General features: G+C 38.3%; 1 protein-coding gene across 1 annotated transcript in view; it reads left to right on the top strand.

The window, feature by feature from the left end:
- SYNE2 (spectrin repeat containing nuclear envelope protein 2) overlaps window positions 1-19,212 on the top strand; it is a 267,176-nt gene that overhangs the window by 74,681 nt on the left and 173,283 nt on the right. Inside the window, 11 exon segments of the mRNA XM_002914161.4 lie at window positions 2,040-2,219; window positions 4,098-4,248; window positions 10,380-10,538; window positions 11,167-11,328; window positions 13,200-13,301; window positions 14,419-14,619; window positions 14,970-15,141; window positions 15,838-15,950; window positions 17,303-17,505; window positions 18,014-18,133; window positions 18,231-18,522. Coding sequence (XP_002914207.2) covers window positions 2,040-2,219; window positions 4,098-4,248; window positions 10,380-10,538; window positions 11,167-11,328; window positions 13,200-13,301; window positions 14,419-14,619; window positions 14,970-15,141; window positions 15,838-15,950; window positions 17,303-17,505; window positions 18,014-18,133; window positions 18,231-18,522 — 1,855 coding nt within the window.

Below are 19,212 nucleotides of genomic sequence, written 5' to 3' on the forward strand. Positions count from 1 at the left end.
TATGAAGAAAAATTAAGCAAGGAAGGAGGAGGGGGTTGTAATTCCAAAAGGGTCATCAAGGGCAGTTTTACTGAGAAAGTAATCTTTGAGTCAGATGGGATGAGAGAGCTAGCCAGGTGACTACCAGGACGACGAGCCTTGCAGGCTGAGGGAGCGGAAGGTACAAAGGCTGGGTGTGGGGATGTGCTGCATGTCTGAGGTGAGGCAAGGGGGTGAGAAGGTCAGCAGTGAGGGGAAGAAGTATGAAAGGGGATCATAAAGGAACAGGTGGGATGGGGCTTAGCTCAGGTAGGGACCTGTGGGCCGTGTGATAACTGGCTTTTTCTTTGCATAATGTGGGAAGTCATTGGAGGGTTCTGAGCAGATGGAAACGATTTGGTTTGCAATGTAACAGGCTCTCTCTGGCTGACGTGTTGAGAACAGAGTGTAGGAGTCAAGGGAAGATACAGGAAGTCTGGATTCATCTGTGGTAGTAATCCAGGTAACAGATGATGGTGGTATGGACCAGTGGTGAGGTGGCAGAAAGGACTAAAACTCTGAGTGTATTTTGAAGATAGAGTCCATAAGATTTGTTGACACACTGTACCTAGGTTATAAAAGGATTGGAGTCAAGAATGATTCTAGGCTTTGACCTGAGCAACTAGAAGAATGGAGTTACCATCGACTGAGATGAGAAAGAGTGAAGTTCGTCAGGTATTCAATGAAAAATCAAGTGTGCTTGGTTTTAGAAACAATAGGTTCAAAATACTTATTTGACATTCAAGTAAGGATATCAACAAGACTCTTAACAGTAGGGGCGCCTGGGTGGCGCAGCGGTTAAGCGTCTGCCTTCTGCTCAGGGCGTGATCCCGGCGTTATGGGATCGAGCCCCACATCAGGCTCTTCCACTATGAGCCTGCTTCTTCCTCTCCCACTCCCTCTGCTTGTGTTCCCTCTCTCCCTGGCTGTCTCTGTCTCTGTCGAATAAATAAATAAAATCTTTAAAAAAAAAAAAAAGACTCTTAACAGTAGATGGAGGCAAGAGACAGGGCTGAGCTAGAAGTATGCATTCGAGAGTCAGCAGTGTCTAGAATGCTATTTAAAGTCATGAAATGGATGACATTGTCAGCGGAGTGAGTTCAGATAGGCAAGAGGAGAGGGCCAAGCTGCATACTCCAGGCTCTCCGTGTTAAGCGATTAGGGAGATGAGGAAGAACCAGGCAAAGGTCCCAAGAAGGGGTGGCCAGTATAGGCGGGTGAATATCAAGAGAGTCCTGGGGTCAAGTGAGGAGGCCTTTCAACAAGGAGAAGTGGTCAGCTGTGTCGACTGCTGCTGACCGGTGAAGGGAGCGGAGATGGAGAGTGGAACAGGGGTTTAGCAACATGGAGGCTACCGGAGATCTTGATAGCAGTTTGGGAGGAGCTGTAGGGGGTGAAGGCCTTATGGGAGTGGACTCCAGAGAGAACTGGAGGAGAGGAGGTAGAGACAGTGAGTGTCTGATAAAAGCAATTTAGTCCTAGGTGAATGGAGTTAATCCTTCCAGGATTCGTTTGCAGGTGAAAACTCTTAGGTCAAACGACTCTTTTTTTGATGGGGAAGAGGTTTTTGTATACAAGGTAGAAATGCAAGATGTCCTTGCTTGTCCGTTTCTCCTTGGGCTCCTCTACTCTTCCTTGGGAGCTCGCAGGGCATGACCACCCATCTCTCTTCTCTCCGTGCGGTGCTCTCTTTCCCGGTCACACACACACACACACACACACACACACATACACTCTCTCTCTCTCTCTCTCTTCTCTCACATGTGTATCCACTCCCTTTACAAGTGCGTTCACCACAGAAAAATGTTACTGCTTGTGGTTTTTGTATATTATGTCTAAAATACCAAATTAGTATTCTGGAGATGCAAAGAGCCTCGCGAACTCTGTAATAGGAGTGTGTAATTTTGATGTAATAATTTGAGGGCAAATTAAAGTTAGCGTGCTCCTCCAAATTACCCATCCTTGTGTTGAATCAGTTTGGCTAATAACTGGCTATCAAACTCTTCTCTTTCGTAATCAAGGAAAAAATCACTAATGAGACTGGATAAGGATCTAGATGAATGTGAAGAAGAGAAGAAATGCTTGCAAGAGATGGTTAATTCTCTTCCACAATTTGAAGATGGCAGAGAAAAACCTCTGAATCAACAGTTCCAAAATACAGCACTTTTGTGGGAGAGTACAAAAGCTTCGGTCACTGAATGGTAAGGAGAAAAATCCCTCCCGAATCTGAGAAGTTTGTAGCACAGTTAACTTTTTGAAATACATTGAAAGCACATCCTCATGGATCTAAAGGAAGGGCAGATGTGAGAGTTTCATACTGGAAGCTCGTGGGGCCAATGTCTGGGCAAGAGCTGGAATCCTAGATGAAAGCCCGATGAATTTAAGAGGTTATCTAAGAGGGGTAACAAATACACAGAATGTTTATAATTATTATTACCCCACCTGTATTCGTTTTCTGTTGCTGTTCTGTAACTAATTATAGGAAGTTCCGTGGCTGAAAAACAACACAAATTTATCTTACAGTCTCAAGGTTGGAAATTCCGAAATCAAGCTGCCTTCCTTTCTCGGAGCTCTAGGACGGAATCTGTTTCCTTGCCTTCTAGAGGCCTCCTACCACTTTCCTTGATGTGTGTCCCCTTCCTCCATCTTTAAAGCCAGCCGTGTGGCATCTTCAAGTCTTAATCTGGCTTTCTCTCCTCTCATCTCTGCTTCTGTTGTCACTCTGACCCTCCTGTCTCCCTCTTATAAGGACCCTTGTGATGATACTGCACCCATATAGATAATTCTGGTAATGCCCCTGTTTTAAGACCCTTAACTTAATCACACCAGAAAAGTACCTTTTGCCATGTAAGGAAACATATTGACAGGATCCAGGGACAGGGTATGGACATCTTTGGGGTTAGGGGCATTATTCTGCCACATTGCCCTATTGGAATGGCACACATTGCTTGTCAGTGACCACTATCTTTTCTGCAGAGCCTGGGCAGGCTCACAAGTTTTCTTCACCACGTGATAGCCATTACCTACCAGTCCTAGTTGGCAATTCTGCTGAGTATGCTCCATCTATCCCTTCTTTCCCTTACTCTCTGCCTGGACGAAGAAGTGGTCAGGAAGGCTGATCCCTAACAGACTGTACCAGCCAGGCCAAGGGGTCCAGCTGGGATAGGAAGTGGGAGGTACGCGTAGGAGATTTGAGGACAAGCAGAGAGAGAGGTCAGGATGGTCTTGTCCCGTCTCTTTCCAGCAGGTGGTTCTGGGATCTCCTTCTGGCACCCTCCTCTCTGGCCCAGGGTACTTTCCTTCTTTCCCCTGAGGATGAGTGGTGTATCTGTTTTTGCTCTGGTTAATCCCCCAGCTCCCTGGACGTTTCCCTTAACCCTGCTCACCTCAGTGGTCCTTTAACACAGAACTCTGTCTGAGTGCACCTCCTGAGTTCTACTGGAAGCTGAGTGTACAGTACTCAAGATAAAGCCTGTCTGTGGTATTCGATCTGTCTACCCTTAGATTTCATAGAGGAAAGAAATTGATGTCCAAAGAGGCTAAAGTAACTTATCTAAGTTCACATGACTGATTAGTGCACACCCCTAAGTAGAAATCAGGTATCCTAACTGCCAAATTATCTGTATTACTTTACTTCTTAAAAAGGGCTAAATCTAGAATGAGTTAAATAGACATAAATAAACTGTGACTTGCTGAATTAGTGTCGAAACCATCTCCAAGAATAGTGCTAAGAAGGCACTGTTTTCCAAGGTGTTTTTTGGTTAATGATGAAATTGAGATGCTGATTTCTTAAGGTTATGAATCCTGTGTTTCTTTCTAGAGCTTACATCTGGTGATTTTTTTTTTTTTACTATTGATCTGGTAAAAATCATAATCCAGTGATTATTTCTACCATCCATTTGCCAGATAACTGTATGTGCCATCATTCTTAGGCTACATTGGTTAAACAATATGCTAAGCCATGTCAAGAGGAAAAATCCTTCTAGAATGTATTAGTCATTTTTATAGGATACCTACAAAGAGAGAGAATGGTTTTATTATTTTTAGAGATTTACCTGTTGTACATTTTTTTTCCGTAGCCTTGACCAATGTGAACGAGTTTTGGAGCTCTTAAAACAATATCAGAATTTTAAAGGTGTCTTGACTGCTTTGATTCAAAAAGAAGAGAATGTCATCTCCCTTCAGGCTTCCTACATGGGAAAAGAGAACCTGAAGAAAAGGATAGCGGAGGTGAGTCCAGATTCCAAAGGAAGCTCTACACAATGGCTTTGACAATGAAGAAGATATTATAAATAGAGTCGTTTTTTGAAACTTGGCTTAAAAGAACAGTGACCCTGTTTTATCAGATATCTCAGACCTTATTGAATTTATTACTAGGGCTTGGAAAAATTCAGTGCCCAAGTTGATGCCGGGTTGCTTGTGTTTGGTGTTTGATACTGGTGGTGTGGTTCTGTTGGAGTCTGTGGTCACCCCCGTTACTACCTCTGTAGAGTGTTGACAGTCTTTGCGCTGACCTTCTACCAAAAAGGAACCTGAGACTTCATCTTAGGCTCGAGAGAATGAAGGTAGTGGGAAACCCCTCCGTTATTAGCAGACAAAGGAATAATTACATTTTCATTTATTCGCTTTCTGTAAAGATGTGTGACTTTCCATCTGTAATGCGCCGTCTGTATTCATAGCCTCACCAATCACAACATAGTCGAAGAAGAGTAACACTTTTAGACACTAGGTGTCATTATTTTCTATGATTTTAGGTGGTTATCAACCAAAGTGGCAAAGGAATGGAATAGTTGAAGAATACTACTACCGTACTACGTTACTGTACGCCAGAAAGTTGCTTTTCCTACTGGTTTTATGAGTCCTATGCTAAAGTGCTATTAAAGGGTCAAAAGCATGTGTGAAATATAATCTACGTGATACACCTGATTGTTAGCAATTTTGTTGAACTTCCCAGTTGCTGAGAGAGAAAGAGAAAATCAACCAGATTCTTATAATTTAGTCTTTATCTAGAACACTTATCCCTGAGGCTGAAGTGACATTCAGCGTGCGGACACATGGCCAGAGCTATGTAGAGTAGGAATGAGATCTGCTTTCTTAGACTCAGTCTCTTGGAACTGACCAATCACAAAGGACCCTGTTTGGACACCAGTTGTACAGTATGTGACTGTCTAACTAGTTTCCTATGACAGCTATTATTATTTTTTTAAGATTTTATTTATTTGAGAGAGAGCGAGAGAGTGAGCGTGAGCAGGTGGGAGCAGCAGAGGCAAAGGGAGAAGCAGACTCCCCACTGAGCAGGGAGCCTGACGCGGGGCTTGATCCCAGGACTCTGGGATCTTAAATAATTATTTTATTTATTTATTTATTTAAAATAACAAAAAATTAAACTTCATCATACCAACTTCCATTTATGAGGGCATGTTTAAGTGAACTATATTATTACTATATATTTTGCATGTATGAAATTATATTATGCACAGGAGAAATTTATTAAAAGTCCTCATTCTTGTAAGGCTGATCGTGTTTTATTTTCTGAGAACCAAAACAACATGTAGATAGACCCTTAAATCCACTGGGATAGGGACAGGATCCTCCTAGATCTGGAGACCACCAAACCCAAAAGCTACCTCTGCTAGATGGAAGCCGACAGATTGCTTCTGAGCAACTCCACTTCACTGTCTGCTCCTGGTCTTGGTGGCCTTCCTCATTTAAATCTCATAGGAGGGACCCCTAGGTGGCTCAGTCAGTTAAGTGTCCGCCTTCTGCTCAAGTCATGGTCCTGGGGTCTTGGGGTGGAGACCTGCATTGGGCTCCCTACTCAGCAGGGAGTCTGCTTCTCCTTTACCCTCGGCCCCACCCCTCCTCCTGCTCTCTCTTTCTTTCTCTCAAATAAATAAATACAAGCTTTAAAAAAATGCTGTAGAGTAGAAAAGTATTTTCATAAATATGATGGAATAAGGTTTGCAATAATATATAGGGAACTCATAGAAATTAGTGAGTAAACCACTGAGATCCAAACGGGTATTTGTACATAGGGAATAAACTGACAAAAACCAAAAAAAAAAAAAAAAAAAAAAAAAAAAAAAAAGAGAGAGAGAGAAACACACACATAGTTCAACCTCATGACTAATCAAAGGAAACCAGAACTACTCAAAAATACCTTTGTTTGCCTTTTGATGGTCAGCGAGATGTGTACTCTTTATGTTGCTGGTTAAAGAGTAGATTGCTACTACCCATTTGGAAAACACTTTGACAACGTTATTCAAGGTCCTTGAAAATTTGTCTACCATTTGACCAAATATTTCATTTCTAGGAATCTAGCCTAAGAATATAATATTAAATATGGAAAATTCTTAATACCAAAGACATTAATGGCAGCACTTTAAAAATTTACTAATGTCCTTCTTTCTTCTTGGGCCAAACTATACCCCTCCACTCCAATAAATGATTTATCCCAGAAGCTGGAAAATCCTGAAGCCAGAAAAATTGGTTTTATTTGCAAATAGGGCGATCATGTGGCCTTGAGGTTTTAAGTAACACTACTCCTACTACTAAAAGTGATGGCGATCATGATAGCTTCTGCCATGGATGGCTTGGCCATTGTGTGCCAAATTCGTCACACATGATTGTATCATTTCATTCCCACATAACCTTATGACCCTGCAAGGTAGGTGTTATTAACCCTGTTATACTGGTGGGAAAACCAAGGTTTAGAGGTGGTGTTTTTTTTTTTTCTTTAGAGAATTTCAGAAGTAACTGTAGGAGTTTTAATGTTATTAAAATGGCATCATGAATAAAGAACAAAGAAATTCCCCAACCCTGACCTGTCAGTTTTCCTGATTTGCTATGGGACTGTCAAAGGAGATATATACTCAAAAAATAAGACCAATGGTCTCACTCTTTTAAAATGTGCATGAGTGCTCAATACCCCAGCAAGTTCTCTGGGGAAAAAATGGATCAAGCATGTGGGCCAGCTGAAGTGCTTCCAAGGTCTTACTCTCCTCCAGATCTAAATCCAAATCTTGGACTCTTATCACAGAGTAGCTCAGATATTGATACAGTGACCTGGGTTCTTCACCTGATGTGAAGATAGATTCATAATGCTAGTCTCAAGGATCTTACCTGTTGAACAATAAGGAAGCAACACAGAGCAAAAAAAGAACCATATCCATGTATTGAATTTTTCAGCCATGCTGATCTTGCTTAGCAGTAATGTCCAATTTATGTCTTGGAATTCCGATAGATTAGCAACTTCCTCCGTAAAAAAAGACAAAAAGTGAGGGTAGAAGTTAAGTAATTTCCCCAGGATTATATGGCTAATAAGTGGCATAATTGTGACTTAATCCCAGGTCTATATGATTACAACGTCATGTTTCAATCATCGTAATATTGCGTTCTCTGTAAACATTTGAACTATGTATATGGCAGAAGTGAAAATTGGTTAACTTTGCTTTGTTCCCCTTTCTCAACTGTAAAGGTTTGTTCACAAAGGTATTTTAAAAATTAATAAAATAAAATAACTAATTACCTTTAAGAAATGTAGAAGGGTCCAGGCATTTCTTATTATCTTGAGAATTTTATATCTAGTATGGGACCTAGCATATGAGCATTTTATGCATTTGCTGAAATAATATATTATTTCATATGGAAGCTATGCACGTTCAAGTACGCTAATATGTAATTCTTCGATGCTTTTTTAACTGTCTGGAAAAAGTAAATTTTAGTACTTTTTAGTACAGAACTTTCCGTTAATTTTGTGATGAATTAGATACGTCTTCAGAAACAATCCATTTCTGTAGTGTGTGTTTCTAGCGTGATGCTTTGCACCAGTGGCTGAAACATGATACCACTGAGAACTTTTGTCTTCCAAACCATAGAAACCTGGATGTTTATCTAGGATATGGGACCAGATTTCCACTCTCTTTAATGAAAGACAGAAGTGCAAAAGTAAGAATAAAAAGCTAGAATGTCAGGGGACTGTTCACGTTTGGGAAAAGGCAGAGGGAGTCTACTATTCCCTTATTCTACCCTTTCTGTTTTATTGTGGGACAAAACCCACAGTTCCCGTCAATGGTGAAAGTACCCTCTCCTGCTCCTTCTTTTTTCTTCACTCAGTGGTGGCTTGTGTCAGTGTAACAACAAAGTTCTTTGAATGTAATGAAAATTAATTATATATATAATTTTTTCCCATTTGATTGAACAAAACTTATTATGCCCAATACGAAGGGTCCTGTGCCAGGAGAGAAAACATCGGAGTTTGCATCTCATCTTTACAAATGTATCAGTCAGCCTCCAGTCAGGAGACAGAAACCTCCCCAGTAATTTTTTCTCGTTTTAAAATTTTTATTGAATTATTGTTTCAGTTAAACTTTTATTTTGAGATAATTGTGGATTCACATGCAGTTGTAAGAAATTCTATGGGTAGATCCAGTGTACCCTTCACTGTGAGTTTCCCCAGTGTTCAATCTTATATAAGTGCATAATACAGTATTGCAGGCAGGATACCGACGTTGATACAGTCAAGATAAAGAACATTTCCATCACCACAAGGACTGCTCATGTTGTCGTTTTATAACCCTACCCGTTTCCCTCCGATGCATACATAGAGTGTGTAACCTTTGGGGATTGGCTGTTTTCACCAGCATAATTCTCTGGAGATTCATTCAGGTTCTTGCATGTGCTGATAGTTTGTTCCTTTTCCTTGCTGTGTAGCATTCCACGGTACGGTTGTAACCACAGTTTGTTTAATTATTCACCACTGCAGGACATCTGGGTTGTTTATAATTTGGGGCAATTATAAATAAAGCTGCTATAAACCTCCGTGTAGGAGTCTTTATGTGAATAGAAGTTTTTACTTCTCAGGGTTAACTGCCCAGGAGTGCCGTTGCTGGCTTGTATGTTAATTGTGTATTTAGTTTTTAAAGAAACTGCCAAACTTTTCCCACCAGCAATGTGGAGTAATCCAGTTTCTCTGCATCATTGCCAGCATTAGATATTGTGTCAGTTGTTTTATTTTTTTTTAAAGATTTTATTTATTTATTTGACAGAGACAGCCAGCGAGAGAGGGAACACAAGCAGGGGGAGTGGGAGAGGAAGAAGCAGGCTCCTAGCAGAGGAGCCCAAAGTGGGGCTCAATCCCAGAATGCTGGCATCACGCCCTGAGCCAAAGGCAGATGCTTAACGACTGTGCCACCCAGGCGCCCCGTCTCAGTTTTTTTAAACCATTCTGATAGGTATATAGTGGTATCTCATTATGGTTTAATTTGCATTTTCCTAATTGCTAATGGTATTGATAATCTTTCCTTGTGCTTATTTGCCATCTGTATGTCATCTTTGATGAACTATCTCTTCATATCTTTTTCTGTGGTATTTGGCCCTAGTGATTGATTATTTCCTAAAAGTTTTCTGTCTTGCTAGAGTGTCCCATTTTTGGTTCTCTGGCTGAAGAAAGCAAGCTTCCTTTGGGACATTTTTTCCCGTGCACATTGATGTTACTAGGTGTCGGCTCCTCCAGCACACACTCTGGTGTATCTGAGGGGAAAGAAAATGCACCAAGTCAGTGTTCAGGAGCTGATGACCCGAGTTGTTCTGCCTTCTTGAACTCTCCACTTTTCATTCTTTGAGTTTGTTTTGTATGTGATATTCAGGGTTTTTAGTTGTACTTAATGGGAAGAATAGGGAAAATTATATCTACTGTATAGTTCCAGAAATTTTCTCGGGTGTATATATATTTTTTTGATATTTGCTTATGAGGTATCTATTTTCAAATTTTATATAATTGTTAGCAATGCTCAGGTAAGACTGGTAAGCTGAGTAAAACATGAAGATTACATTAATCAACTCTCAAATTTTACTTTGTAGTTGGCCTTTTGGTAAAGTAGTGTTTCGCCTTCCATGTTAGAAATGATGTGGAGTTACAATTGTGGAAGATTAAAATTGAAGTCATATTAAAGATGTATTAGAATTCTGTCCATTTTATTCCAATGAACATGTAGGTTTTTCAACATTCCAAAGATGATTCCTGTTAGAGGACTCTAGGATCTGCCATTTTTTGTATTACTGAATGAAGGTGCTTTTTTTTTTCTTGGTAGACTGTTATTTCCCGACAAGAAACATGGTTTTAGATTATTATAATTATTTCATCATGCAGAGTGGGAAGAAATTTGGATGTAGGATTATTGTTAAATGAGATAGGTAGGATTTTAAAAACTTTTTATTGAGAAAGTAAATAACAGGCTGCTTTAGAAAAGTATAATGTGCAAAGGAAATTCTCTGTAATAAATAGCCAATAATAGAATTTTGGTTCTTACCAGTTTTTCTGTGTAAATATATCAAAAACATGTTACCTATCTTTTTTACAGATTGAAATTGTCAAAGAAGAATTTAGTGAACATTTGGAAGTTGTAGACAAGATTAACCAGATCTGCAGAAATCTACAATTTCATCTAAATAAAATGAGAATTTTTGAAGAGCCTCCTTTTGAGAAAGAAGCTAATATTATTGTGGATAGATGGCTTGATGTGAGTGACAATTCACTAAAAATTTTATTTTACTAGCAAATTGATCTTTTCTGTTGTATCTTTAGTATTTTTTATCTAATTATAAAGTTCAAAAGTCTTCATTGTAAAATGTTCAAATAATATAAAATTTATGACTTAGGTATTAATTTCACCCCCAGAGTTGGATACTACTAACAAATGGGTCTATCATCTTTGAGACATAAAAGCTTATATTCAACTTATTTAAAATAAACTAGTTAATATAGTAACCGTTCAAGATATTCATGTGCAACTATATATTTATTTAGTACAGTTTTGGTTGAGTAATAATTATATTTTTATGAATTACAAAGTAAGAACTTGTCCGTGTTATATTCTCTTCTGTGTTTTAAAAGCACCTTTCATTTATTGTGGTTTAGAAATTAGAAAGACTGTTGCTTTCAGTTGCCTGTAAGTGGCAGCAAAGTTTTTTTTTTGTGGAAGGAAGAATTACGTGATATGTTAAAGCACATTTTTTGTTGATAAAAAAAGCAAATTATTTAAAAAGCGAAGATAAACTAACTTTTTATTTTAAAAGAGCGTGTCTGAAACAATGGTTTTCGTACTTTTTGCCACTAAATGTGTTCTTTCTATTTTTAAATTATGGTAGATAAATGAAAAGACAGAAGACTACTATGAAAATCTTGGTCGAGCTCTAGCATTATGGGACAAACTTTTTAACTTAAAAAATGTCATTGATGAGTGGACTGAAAAGGTCCTTCGAAAAATGGAATTAAATCAACTGGCTGAAGAAGAAAGAGAAGAGCTGAAGGTAATTTGTAACAGAGATAAAATGTATGTTCTTTTTGTACGCAGCTGATGTTTAATACGGAGCTTGCTTTCTTGAAACAGAGTAGAAAAATCACAAAGAAATGACTTATTTCTTTCATTATCCCTTGAGTGGGACCTTTCTGTTCTTTCCTTTGTGGTATCTAGAAAGGTGTTAGCAGCTACTATTAATCTGGGGTTGACAGACACCCAAGTGGTACATGGATAAAATGACCTCATATGGGAAAAATTGCATCTTTATTTTTATGAATGTCTAAATTTTGGTTCCAATTATGAACGTAGTGAGCAAACATAGTAGGGTGGGCATTATGTGTCTTTGTTATCAAGAAAATCACAGATATTTTTGAATCATTATCCACTTGTAACTGTTAACTCTTTATTGCTACTTTGAAATTACGATATTTATTAGTAAGGTCACTTCTAGATCTTATTATTTAAGGTATTAATATAGAGACATATATTACTATAGCAGAAATTATTTTTAACATTTTGATAACTATAATTCAATATAATTGTTTTCCTTTATAATCCTACATAATTTATCTCACATTTTGTTTTTAAAATGTTGTTACGTGAAGGGTCCACAAGATTCACCAGGCTATCAGAGGCATTTATGGTATAAAAAATGTTAATAACTCCTAGAAGAAGCCCCATCAAAATATAAAACTGTTCCCATGTGGTCAGTATAGGTCCCAGCGGTTGGCATATATTTTCTTAAGAAGTCAAATGGTAAACATTTTAAGCTTGTAGATCATTTGGTCACTGTCACAACTGCTTAATGCTGCTGTTGTAGCATGAAAGCATTCAGTTAGAGATGATGCATAAATGCTTGGAAAGAACTGGGTTCCAATAAAACTTTATTTATAAAAACAGACTGCCAGCTCTTAGACTATTAACCCCTGATCTACATCATGATTATGGACAACCTGCATAATTTGAATTAAGCAGTCTCTCCTTAAAAAAAATTAGGAAAAGATACCAGGCCAAGTATTAAAATCTTATTAGAGCTTCAAAAAAGGCTAGTTTTTAAAACTGTGATCTCTGGTTCTGCCATTTAGAAAGATTTTACATTATCTCTTTTAACCCTAGAAAGAGTTCTTTCTTATGGCTTATTTACATATTATTCACTTGGATCGCATGAAATCTGTATCTTTGTAGGTCAGGAAACAGTCAAAGATTAGCAATTATATCTGGTTCAGTGTAATAGAAAAATATATGTCTGTGTGCGTGAAGGCTTTGTAGTATGCCAGGTCTCATGCTTCCAGTCTCATTTGTTCCCTAATCTTTGTTGTTCTATCCACTTTTAAATTCACGTATCCATTTTTATACATTTGGAAAAGGTTTTCAAAAACATTTAGAGATTTCTGAGTTTCCTTTGTGTATGATGATAGAAGTTACGATTTTCTAAGTGTAAACGAGTAAGTCCCTTAAAAATGCCTTGATGTGCAGGCTGTTTAAAAATTGGAAGTTAAAGATTGTAAACTGCCAGCCTGTGGGTTAGATTCTGCCAGTGGAGTGTGAGAGAGTGCGTGTGTGTGTGTGTGTGTGCGTGTGCACATGCAGAGCGCGGTTTATATGCACAGATCTATGAAATGCAATGCAGGCACTGCATTCTGTCTAGCACGAGCCTGACCCCCTGTCGTCTTCTTGTTAGATGGCTTCACTCACTTGTAACATTTGCCTGACTCATGAAGTCACTTGGGTTTCTAACTCCCAGAACTCCTTCAAAAGACAAGTGATTTGGGGGAAATTCAAAGGCTCTCGCAGTTTCTATGTATAATAATAGTAATCATGGGTTCCAGAAAATAAAGTATAAAGTAAAAAGATATTTTCCGTTAACATTATTTGTTATAGGAAGAGCTACAAACCCATGAACAAAAATCTTCAGAGTTCTCTAAAAGAGTGGCTAAAATACAGTTTCTCCTTCAAAGCAGTGAAATACCCCTTGAATTGCAGGTAAGTGAATTTTTATTTAAAAGTTGCAATTAAATCACTCTAAATTCATGTTCAGGGGTACGGGGTGGTGCTTACTCTTGGTTTCAGCTCACGTCATGATCTCAGGGTCATGAGATTGAGTCCCTCCTCAGACTTGCGCTCAGCGCAGAGTTGGCTTGGGTTTCTCTCTCCCTCTCTCTCTGATCCCACCTTGCGCACATGTGCGTGCTTTCTCTTACCCTCAAATAAACAAATAAATCTTAAAAAAATACTGTTCATAAACCAGAATTCTAAATCTTTAAAATAAAATTAGGATCATTTAGTTCACCTTTATTCAATTCCTACATTATGTCCAACTAAATTTTTAATAGTTGGCATAGTTGATTATATATGTTTAGAATAAGTATTACTTTTGTATTATTTTATTCTCCTTTCACTTATTTCCAGGACTCTTGTGTAGAGGTGGAGATGAAGTCATGCTTCTGTGTAAAGTAACAAAGGTTTCCTCTTGCGTGTCTTTTGCCCATAGGAGGGAGAATACGGCTCAGTGATTCTGTGTTTATTAATTGCTAGATGCAGAAGCAGGGAGATTGGCCCAAGTGTGATTTTTCTATTGTGTGAAGAGATTTGTTACAATATTATTTAGATCAGAGTACACAGTGGCTGAATATGAAGTCTGGAGTCAGACTTCCTGGGTGGGGTCCCGGCTCTGCCACCCACCAGCTTTGTGATCTTGGGCAAGTTAGGTAACATTCTAAAGCTTGTATTTTGTACATAAAGTGCTTACCACAAAGCTGTGCACATCATAAACACTCAATAAATGCTGTTTAATTTTTTCTATATATTTCAATTTATTTTCAAATGAGTGCCATGAGATGGCACCTCAGTTGATATGCAAGATAAAACTTGCTTGGGGCGGAAGGATTCAAATTAGTCTTTTGGAAAAAAGTCGGAATGCCAATCTCAGTTTTTCATATTATTTTTTAAACGATTTGAGTTGTATCAGTGATGTCGAACCATGAATTAATTTCACATTGAAATGAAGCGGACTCTCAACTCATTCTCCAGCCATGCAGTTGTCTTAAAATCTAGTTAAATAAAGTCTGCTACAGACTTTGTGTATGTTTCATGATTTCAGGTCATGGAGTCCTCTATTTTAAACAAGATAGAAAAAGTAAAGACGCAGTTAATAGGAGAATCCATCTGCTCTGCGCTCAGTGGCAACACAGCTGAGCTAAGGGAGGACCTTGACCAAGCCAAGACCCAGATTGGAATGACTGAGTCGCTCTTAAAAGCCCTGTCTCCTTCCGACAGCTTAGAGATCTTCACTAAACTGGAGGTATGTCCCAGCTCTTTCTCTTCTGTGGTTCAGATTTATTTTCACACTTATTTCTGATGGCTTTGACCTCTTGAGGTTAATAAAAATAATTACTAAAAAACGAAGTCAGTGGCAAAAACTCAGAAAAACAGTTTGTGCATATTTAGCAGTCTCACCTTTGAATTGCTTGGTGGACAGTAGTTATTTGATATTAAATTGCATTGTGTTATACATTTACGGGCTAAGGTAAAGCAAATCCACGCAACAAAAAATCATTGAGAGCTTTACAAAAACGATGGAGATCTTTTACACTTTGTGTAAATTGGGCTCATTTTGAGACTTCATGGTTGTTTGTTTGTTCGTGTGTTTAGGAGATACAGCAGCAAATCCTACAGCAAAAGCACAGCATGATGTTACTTGAGAATCAAATAGGTTGTCTGACTCCTGAACTCTCTGAATTAAAAAAGCAATATGAAAGTGTCAGTGATTTATTTAATACCAAAAAAAGTGTTTTGCAAGATCACTTTTCTAAGTTATTGAATGGTGAGTGCGATGTTTCTCTTAACTGTTTTTGGGAACCTTGACGTATGAATAAGTATTGTGAACATGAAGGCTTATCGAAGCGTCACTTACAAATGGTTGCATGGATTCTAGTTAAGGCAAGGGATTTATTTAGTTAAGATTTATTCAGATAAATCTTTTGGGGGGTGCACTCACTGATCTGTGCCTATTATAAATAACATCTGTTTCTTTCAAGTCCCTAATCTTTATTTCGTGAAAGAAGGTCGCCAACATTTTCACATCTGCCCTGCTCACCGTAGTGAGTCTGGGGACATGTCTGTGAGCAGGCCGCCCCTGCACGTGTCTTTGGGTGTCCTGTGTGCTTGGAAAGGAGGTTTGGTATAGGAAATACACCACAGTTTGGGGTGCCTGTGTGACTCAGTTGGTTAAAAGACCAACTCTTGATCTCAGCTCAGGTCGTGAGTTCAAGCTCTGCATTGGACTCCATGCTGGGCATGGAGACCACTTAAAAAAAATAGTTAAAAAAAAAAGAAAAAGAAAATATACCACAATTACTCTCTAGAATCTGTTAGCCTCAGAGTTGGGTTTCAATTTATTACCATTTTATATAATGATTTGTAGCCATGTCATGCAAAGCAACTTTCAAAGTCTCTCACTTTAACAAGGTGTCTGAATTCTCCCTTGAATGAATACAACTTTCTTTGGTTTTTTCTTTAGATCAGTGCAAGAACTTTAATGACTGGTTTGGCAACATTACAATGAACCTTAAAGAGTGTTTTGAATCTTCAGAAACAAAAAAGAGTGTGGAACAAAAGCTACAAAAACTTTCTGTAAGATATATATATGTGTGTAAATTTTAATCAAAATTTATCAAAACTAAAATACTAGAGACATAGAACTGTATTTAAGTAGATAAAATCATTATTTTGGAGGTGCCTGGGTGGCTCAGTTGGTTAAGCATCTGATGCTTGATTTCTGCCTAGGTTATGATCGCAGGGTTGTGGGATCAAGTCCCGCATCGGGCTCCATGCTGAGTATGGAGCCTGCTTAGGATTTGGTCTCTCCCCCCCCCGCTCCCCACTTAAGCTCTCTTTCTCTCAAAATAATTAGTTAATTACTTAATTAATTAATGACTTTGACTCACTAATTTCTCTACAGAGATAATGTTTCCAAATAACCACCTTTTCTCCAAATATTTTGAAACTCCATATTTATTGGGCAAGGGTACGAGTCACTTAAACAAGTCCTATTTTCACACCTATTATAAGATGCTGTTTAACTTAGTTGTTTACTGGTAAATCCAGTCAAGTTAAAATTATATTTGATAAAAAATAAAGGCTTTCCCTAACCTGGATTTTGAAACTGCTTTACTTTCTTGAGAGAGATCTCTTGGCTTTTTATTATTTTTTCCTGTGTAATATTTCTTTAAAAAATCTCAGTTGAACTTTAATACAGCTGGCTGAACTGTAGTGGAGGGTAGCCTGAAATAAAAGGTAATGTGCATGGAGGCATTTAAAATGCATATGGCATCCTTAAATCTTGATCACTTTAGGCTAGATTGTCCAGTACTTTAGTGGTGATGATAAGTCATACTCTCAAGCTTATGAGTGGCACTAATTGTTCTTTGTTTGATTCCTTGCTTTGATGATACTGTTATTTATTGATAGAATTGCCTTTCTTTTCTTTTTTTGTTTAAGTCCCAACTTTTTATTTTTTTATTTTTTGCTTTTAACTTGGCCCATTGCATGGGTCTTAGCAATTGATTCTTAAACCTTGATACACAAACATTGAGATAAAATTCTGATTTGGACAAAGTTAAATAGAGAATTGTCTGTTTAGGTTTACATGTTGATTACCAGAAGGGAGCAAGTATTTAGAAGTTGAGGAAAGAAAAATGCAGCTTTCCCAGTCTTATTCCTACTGACGTTCGTGGTGGCCCTGCATTATTTTGCTTGATGCCATTTCCAGTAAGTCAGATATATCACACACAGTCTACAACTAACATAAATCATCTTTTGATCTTAGGCCATTGGGTTAGCCCCATCTCCATAGCTCTTCTTTTGTATTGGGTGTTAGAAAGGTGGCATGTCTACGTACCAGCTTGGAAAAGTGTCACGGGGGTTGTAGAGACCACACATCGACTTTGCCAGTAGAACATCACTGACTTTCTGTCTTTCTTAAGGATTTCTTGACTCTTGAAGGAAGAGGCAGTAAAATACAGCAGGTGGGAACTGCGCTGAATCACGTGAAGAAGCATCTGCCCAAAGCACATGTTAAGGAGCTTAACAGTTGGATTATAAATCAAGAAATTGAATTAGAAAAAATGGAGTCCGTTTGCCAGGCACGAGCAAAGGAGCTCAATGACTGCTTGCAGGAGCTACTGAGGTAGGAAATAAAGGCGATATCTAAATAACATGTTTTCTAATGGTACCTTTATATGTTCTGTGCCTCAGTCCAGTTAACACTGGGATATACAATACACACAATTTTCACAAATAAAGTACATAATTTCAATTCTAAGTTTGTCTCTAGGCAGATAGAAATTAGGAGAATTCTTCAGGTTATCTAATATGGTGATAGTTCAGGGGAGAGTCCAAAAATGTTTTCTGTTTGTTTCCTGCTCTTTATGATACATTTGTGTAGCTCATTGCTTTATAGAATCCCACTATAATACAGGCTATTGCTGTCCAGATTTTAGTGTTACAGATGAGACCGGGCACGTTCAGGGTGGTATGGCTGTAGACTTGATTTTAATGTTACAAATTAATTTTTCTCTAAATATCAAAAAAAAGGTAGTAAAAACCTGGTTAGCTTACAAAATCCATGCCCACCTTCTCTTCACAGACTCACTTTTTGCTTACCTTATATTTTAACATATGTAATGTTCTTTTAGACTCCAGGATGACCACAGAAATCTGAGCAAGTGGTTGACTAGTCAAGAAGAGAAATGGAAAGAAATGGAAAAATCAGGAGAGAAAACTGAGCTATTTTGCGAAGCTGTAGCTAGAAAGAGGTAGAGCTGATCTTGTATGAATATATTTTCTGCTAACATGGTTTCTTACATGGTGGTGTGGCTGCTATAAACTTTCAGTGATGTTTGGAATTTACAGGGAACAGTTTGAATCTCTGGCCCAGTTGAACAGCTCTTTGAAGGAATATGGGCTTGCTGAAGAAGAAGAAATCATAGTGGAATCAACACATTTGATTGATAGATACCAGACATTTTTGAGACAATTATGTGAAATTGATGAAGAGGATAAGTTACCTCCTACAGAGGACCAGAGCTTTAATGATCTTGCACGTGATGTAATTCACTGGATAGCAGGGATTAAAGAGTCCCTTATGGTTTTGAATTCATCTGAAGGCAAAATGCCGCTTGAGGAAAGAATCCAAAAAATAAAGGTATAACTGCGGAAACTAAATTTCAGAGGTCAGAGTGAACCCTAATTTTTAAAAGATTTAGAGGAAAACTGCAAAAATTTGTTTCTTAATGGAAAATAGGATCATTGTGGAATGGCTGAAGGCATTCAGATGACTGAGCTTAAAAGACAGAAGGGCTGTGATGGATCTAAAATTATTTTAACGCAGACAGAAGAGAGAAGGTATATCCTCTCTTTGTAAGGGCAGTGCTTATGGAGCTGTGGTAGTGGAAGTTTGCTAGGATATAAAAAGAATATAGGTCAGTACAGAGAGGCATCAGCAATGTCAAGGGCAGGGCTGGAGAGGAGGTCACAGCGAATATGTATGGTTCATAAAGGTTATTAGGTGCTGAGGGGGTTGCAGAGGGCAAGGAAATCTCAAGCTCCTCTTGGCCAACTTTTTATCTAAGGGGAAATTCACTAGACATTGTTAGTTAAAGATGCAAGGGACAGAAGCACATGCACTTAAAAGGAACCCGGAAGGATTGAAATTACATTAATCAAAGCGTTATTACAGGAAGAAATGGTTATGCATAGTGAGCTGTACGGGTTGGTGACGCTTACTGAAGTAATTGGGATTATATGTGAAAGGTTTTCCAAGAGGGTGAATCTGGAGTAGCGTTTCCAATTAGGGAGGAACTTGATTGTGTAGACCAAAGGAGGGAAAGGGAAG

This window comes from Ailuropoda melanoleuca, chromosome 14, assembly GCF_002007445.2.
Source record: "Ailuropoda melanoleuca isolate Jingjing chromosome 14, ASM200744v2, whole genome shotgun sequence".
Taxonomy (NCBI): Eukaryota; Metazoa; Chordata; class Mammalia; order Carnivora; family Ursidae; genus Ailuropoda; species Ailuropoda melanoleuca.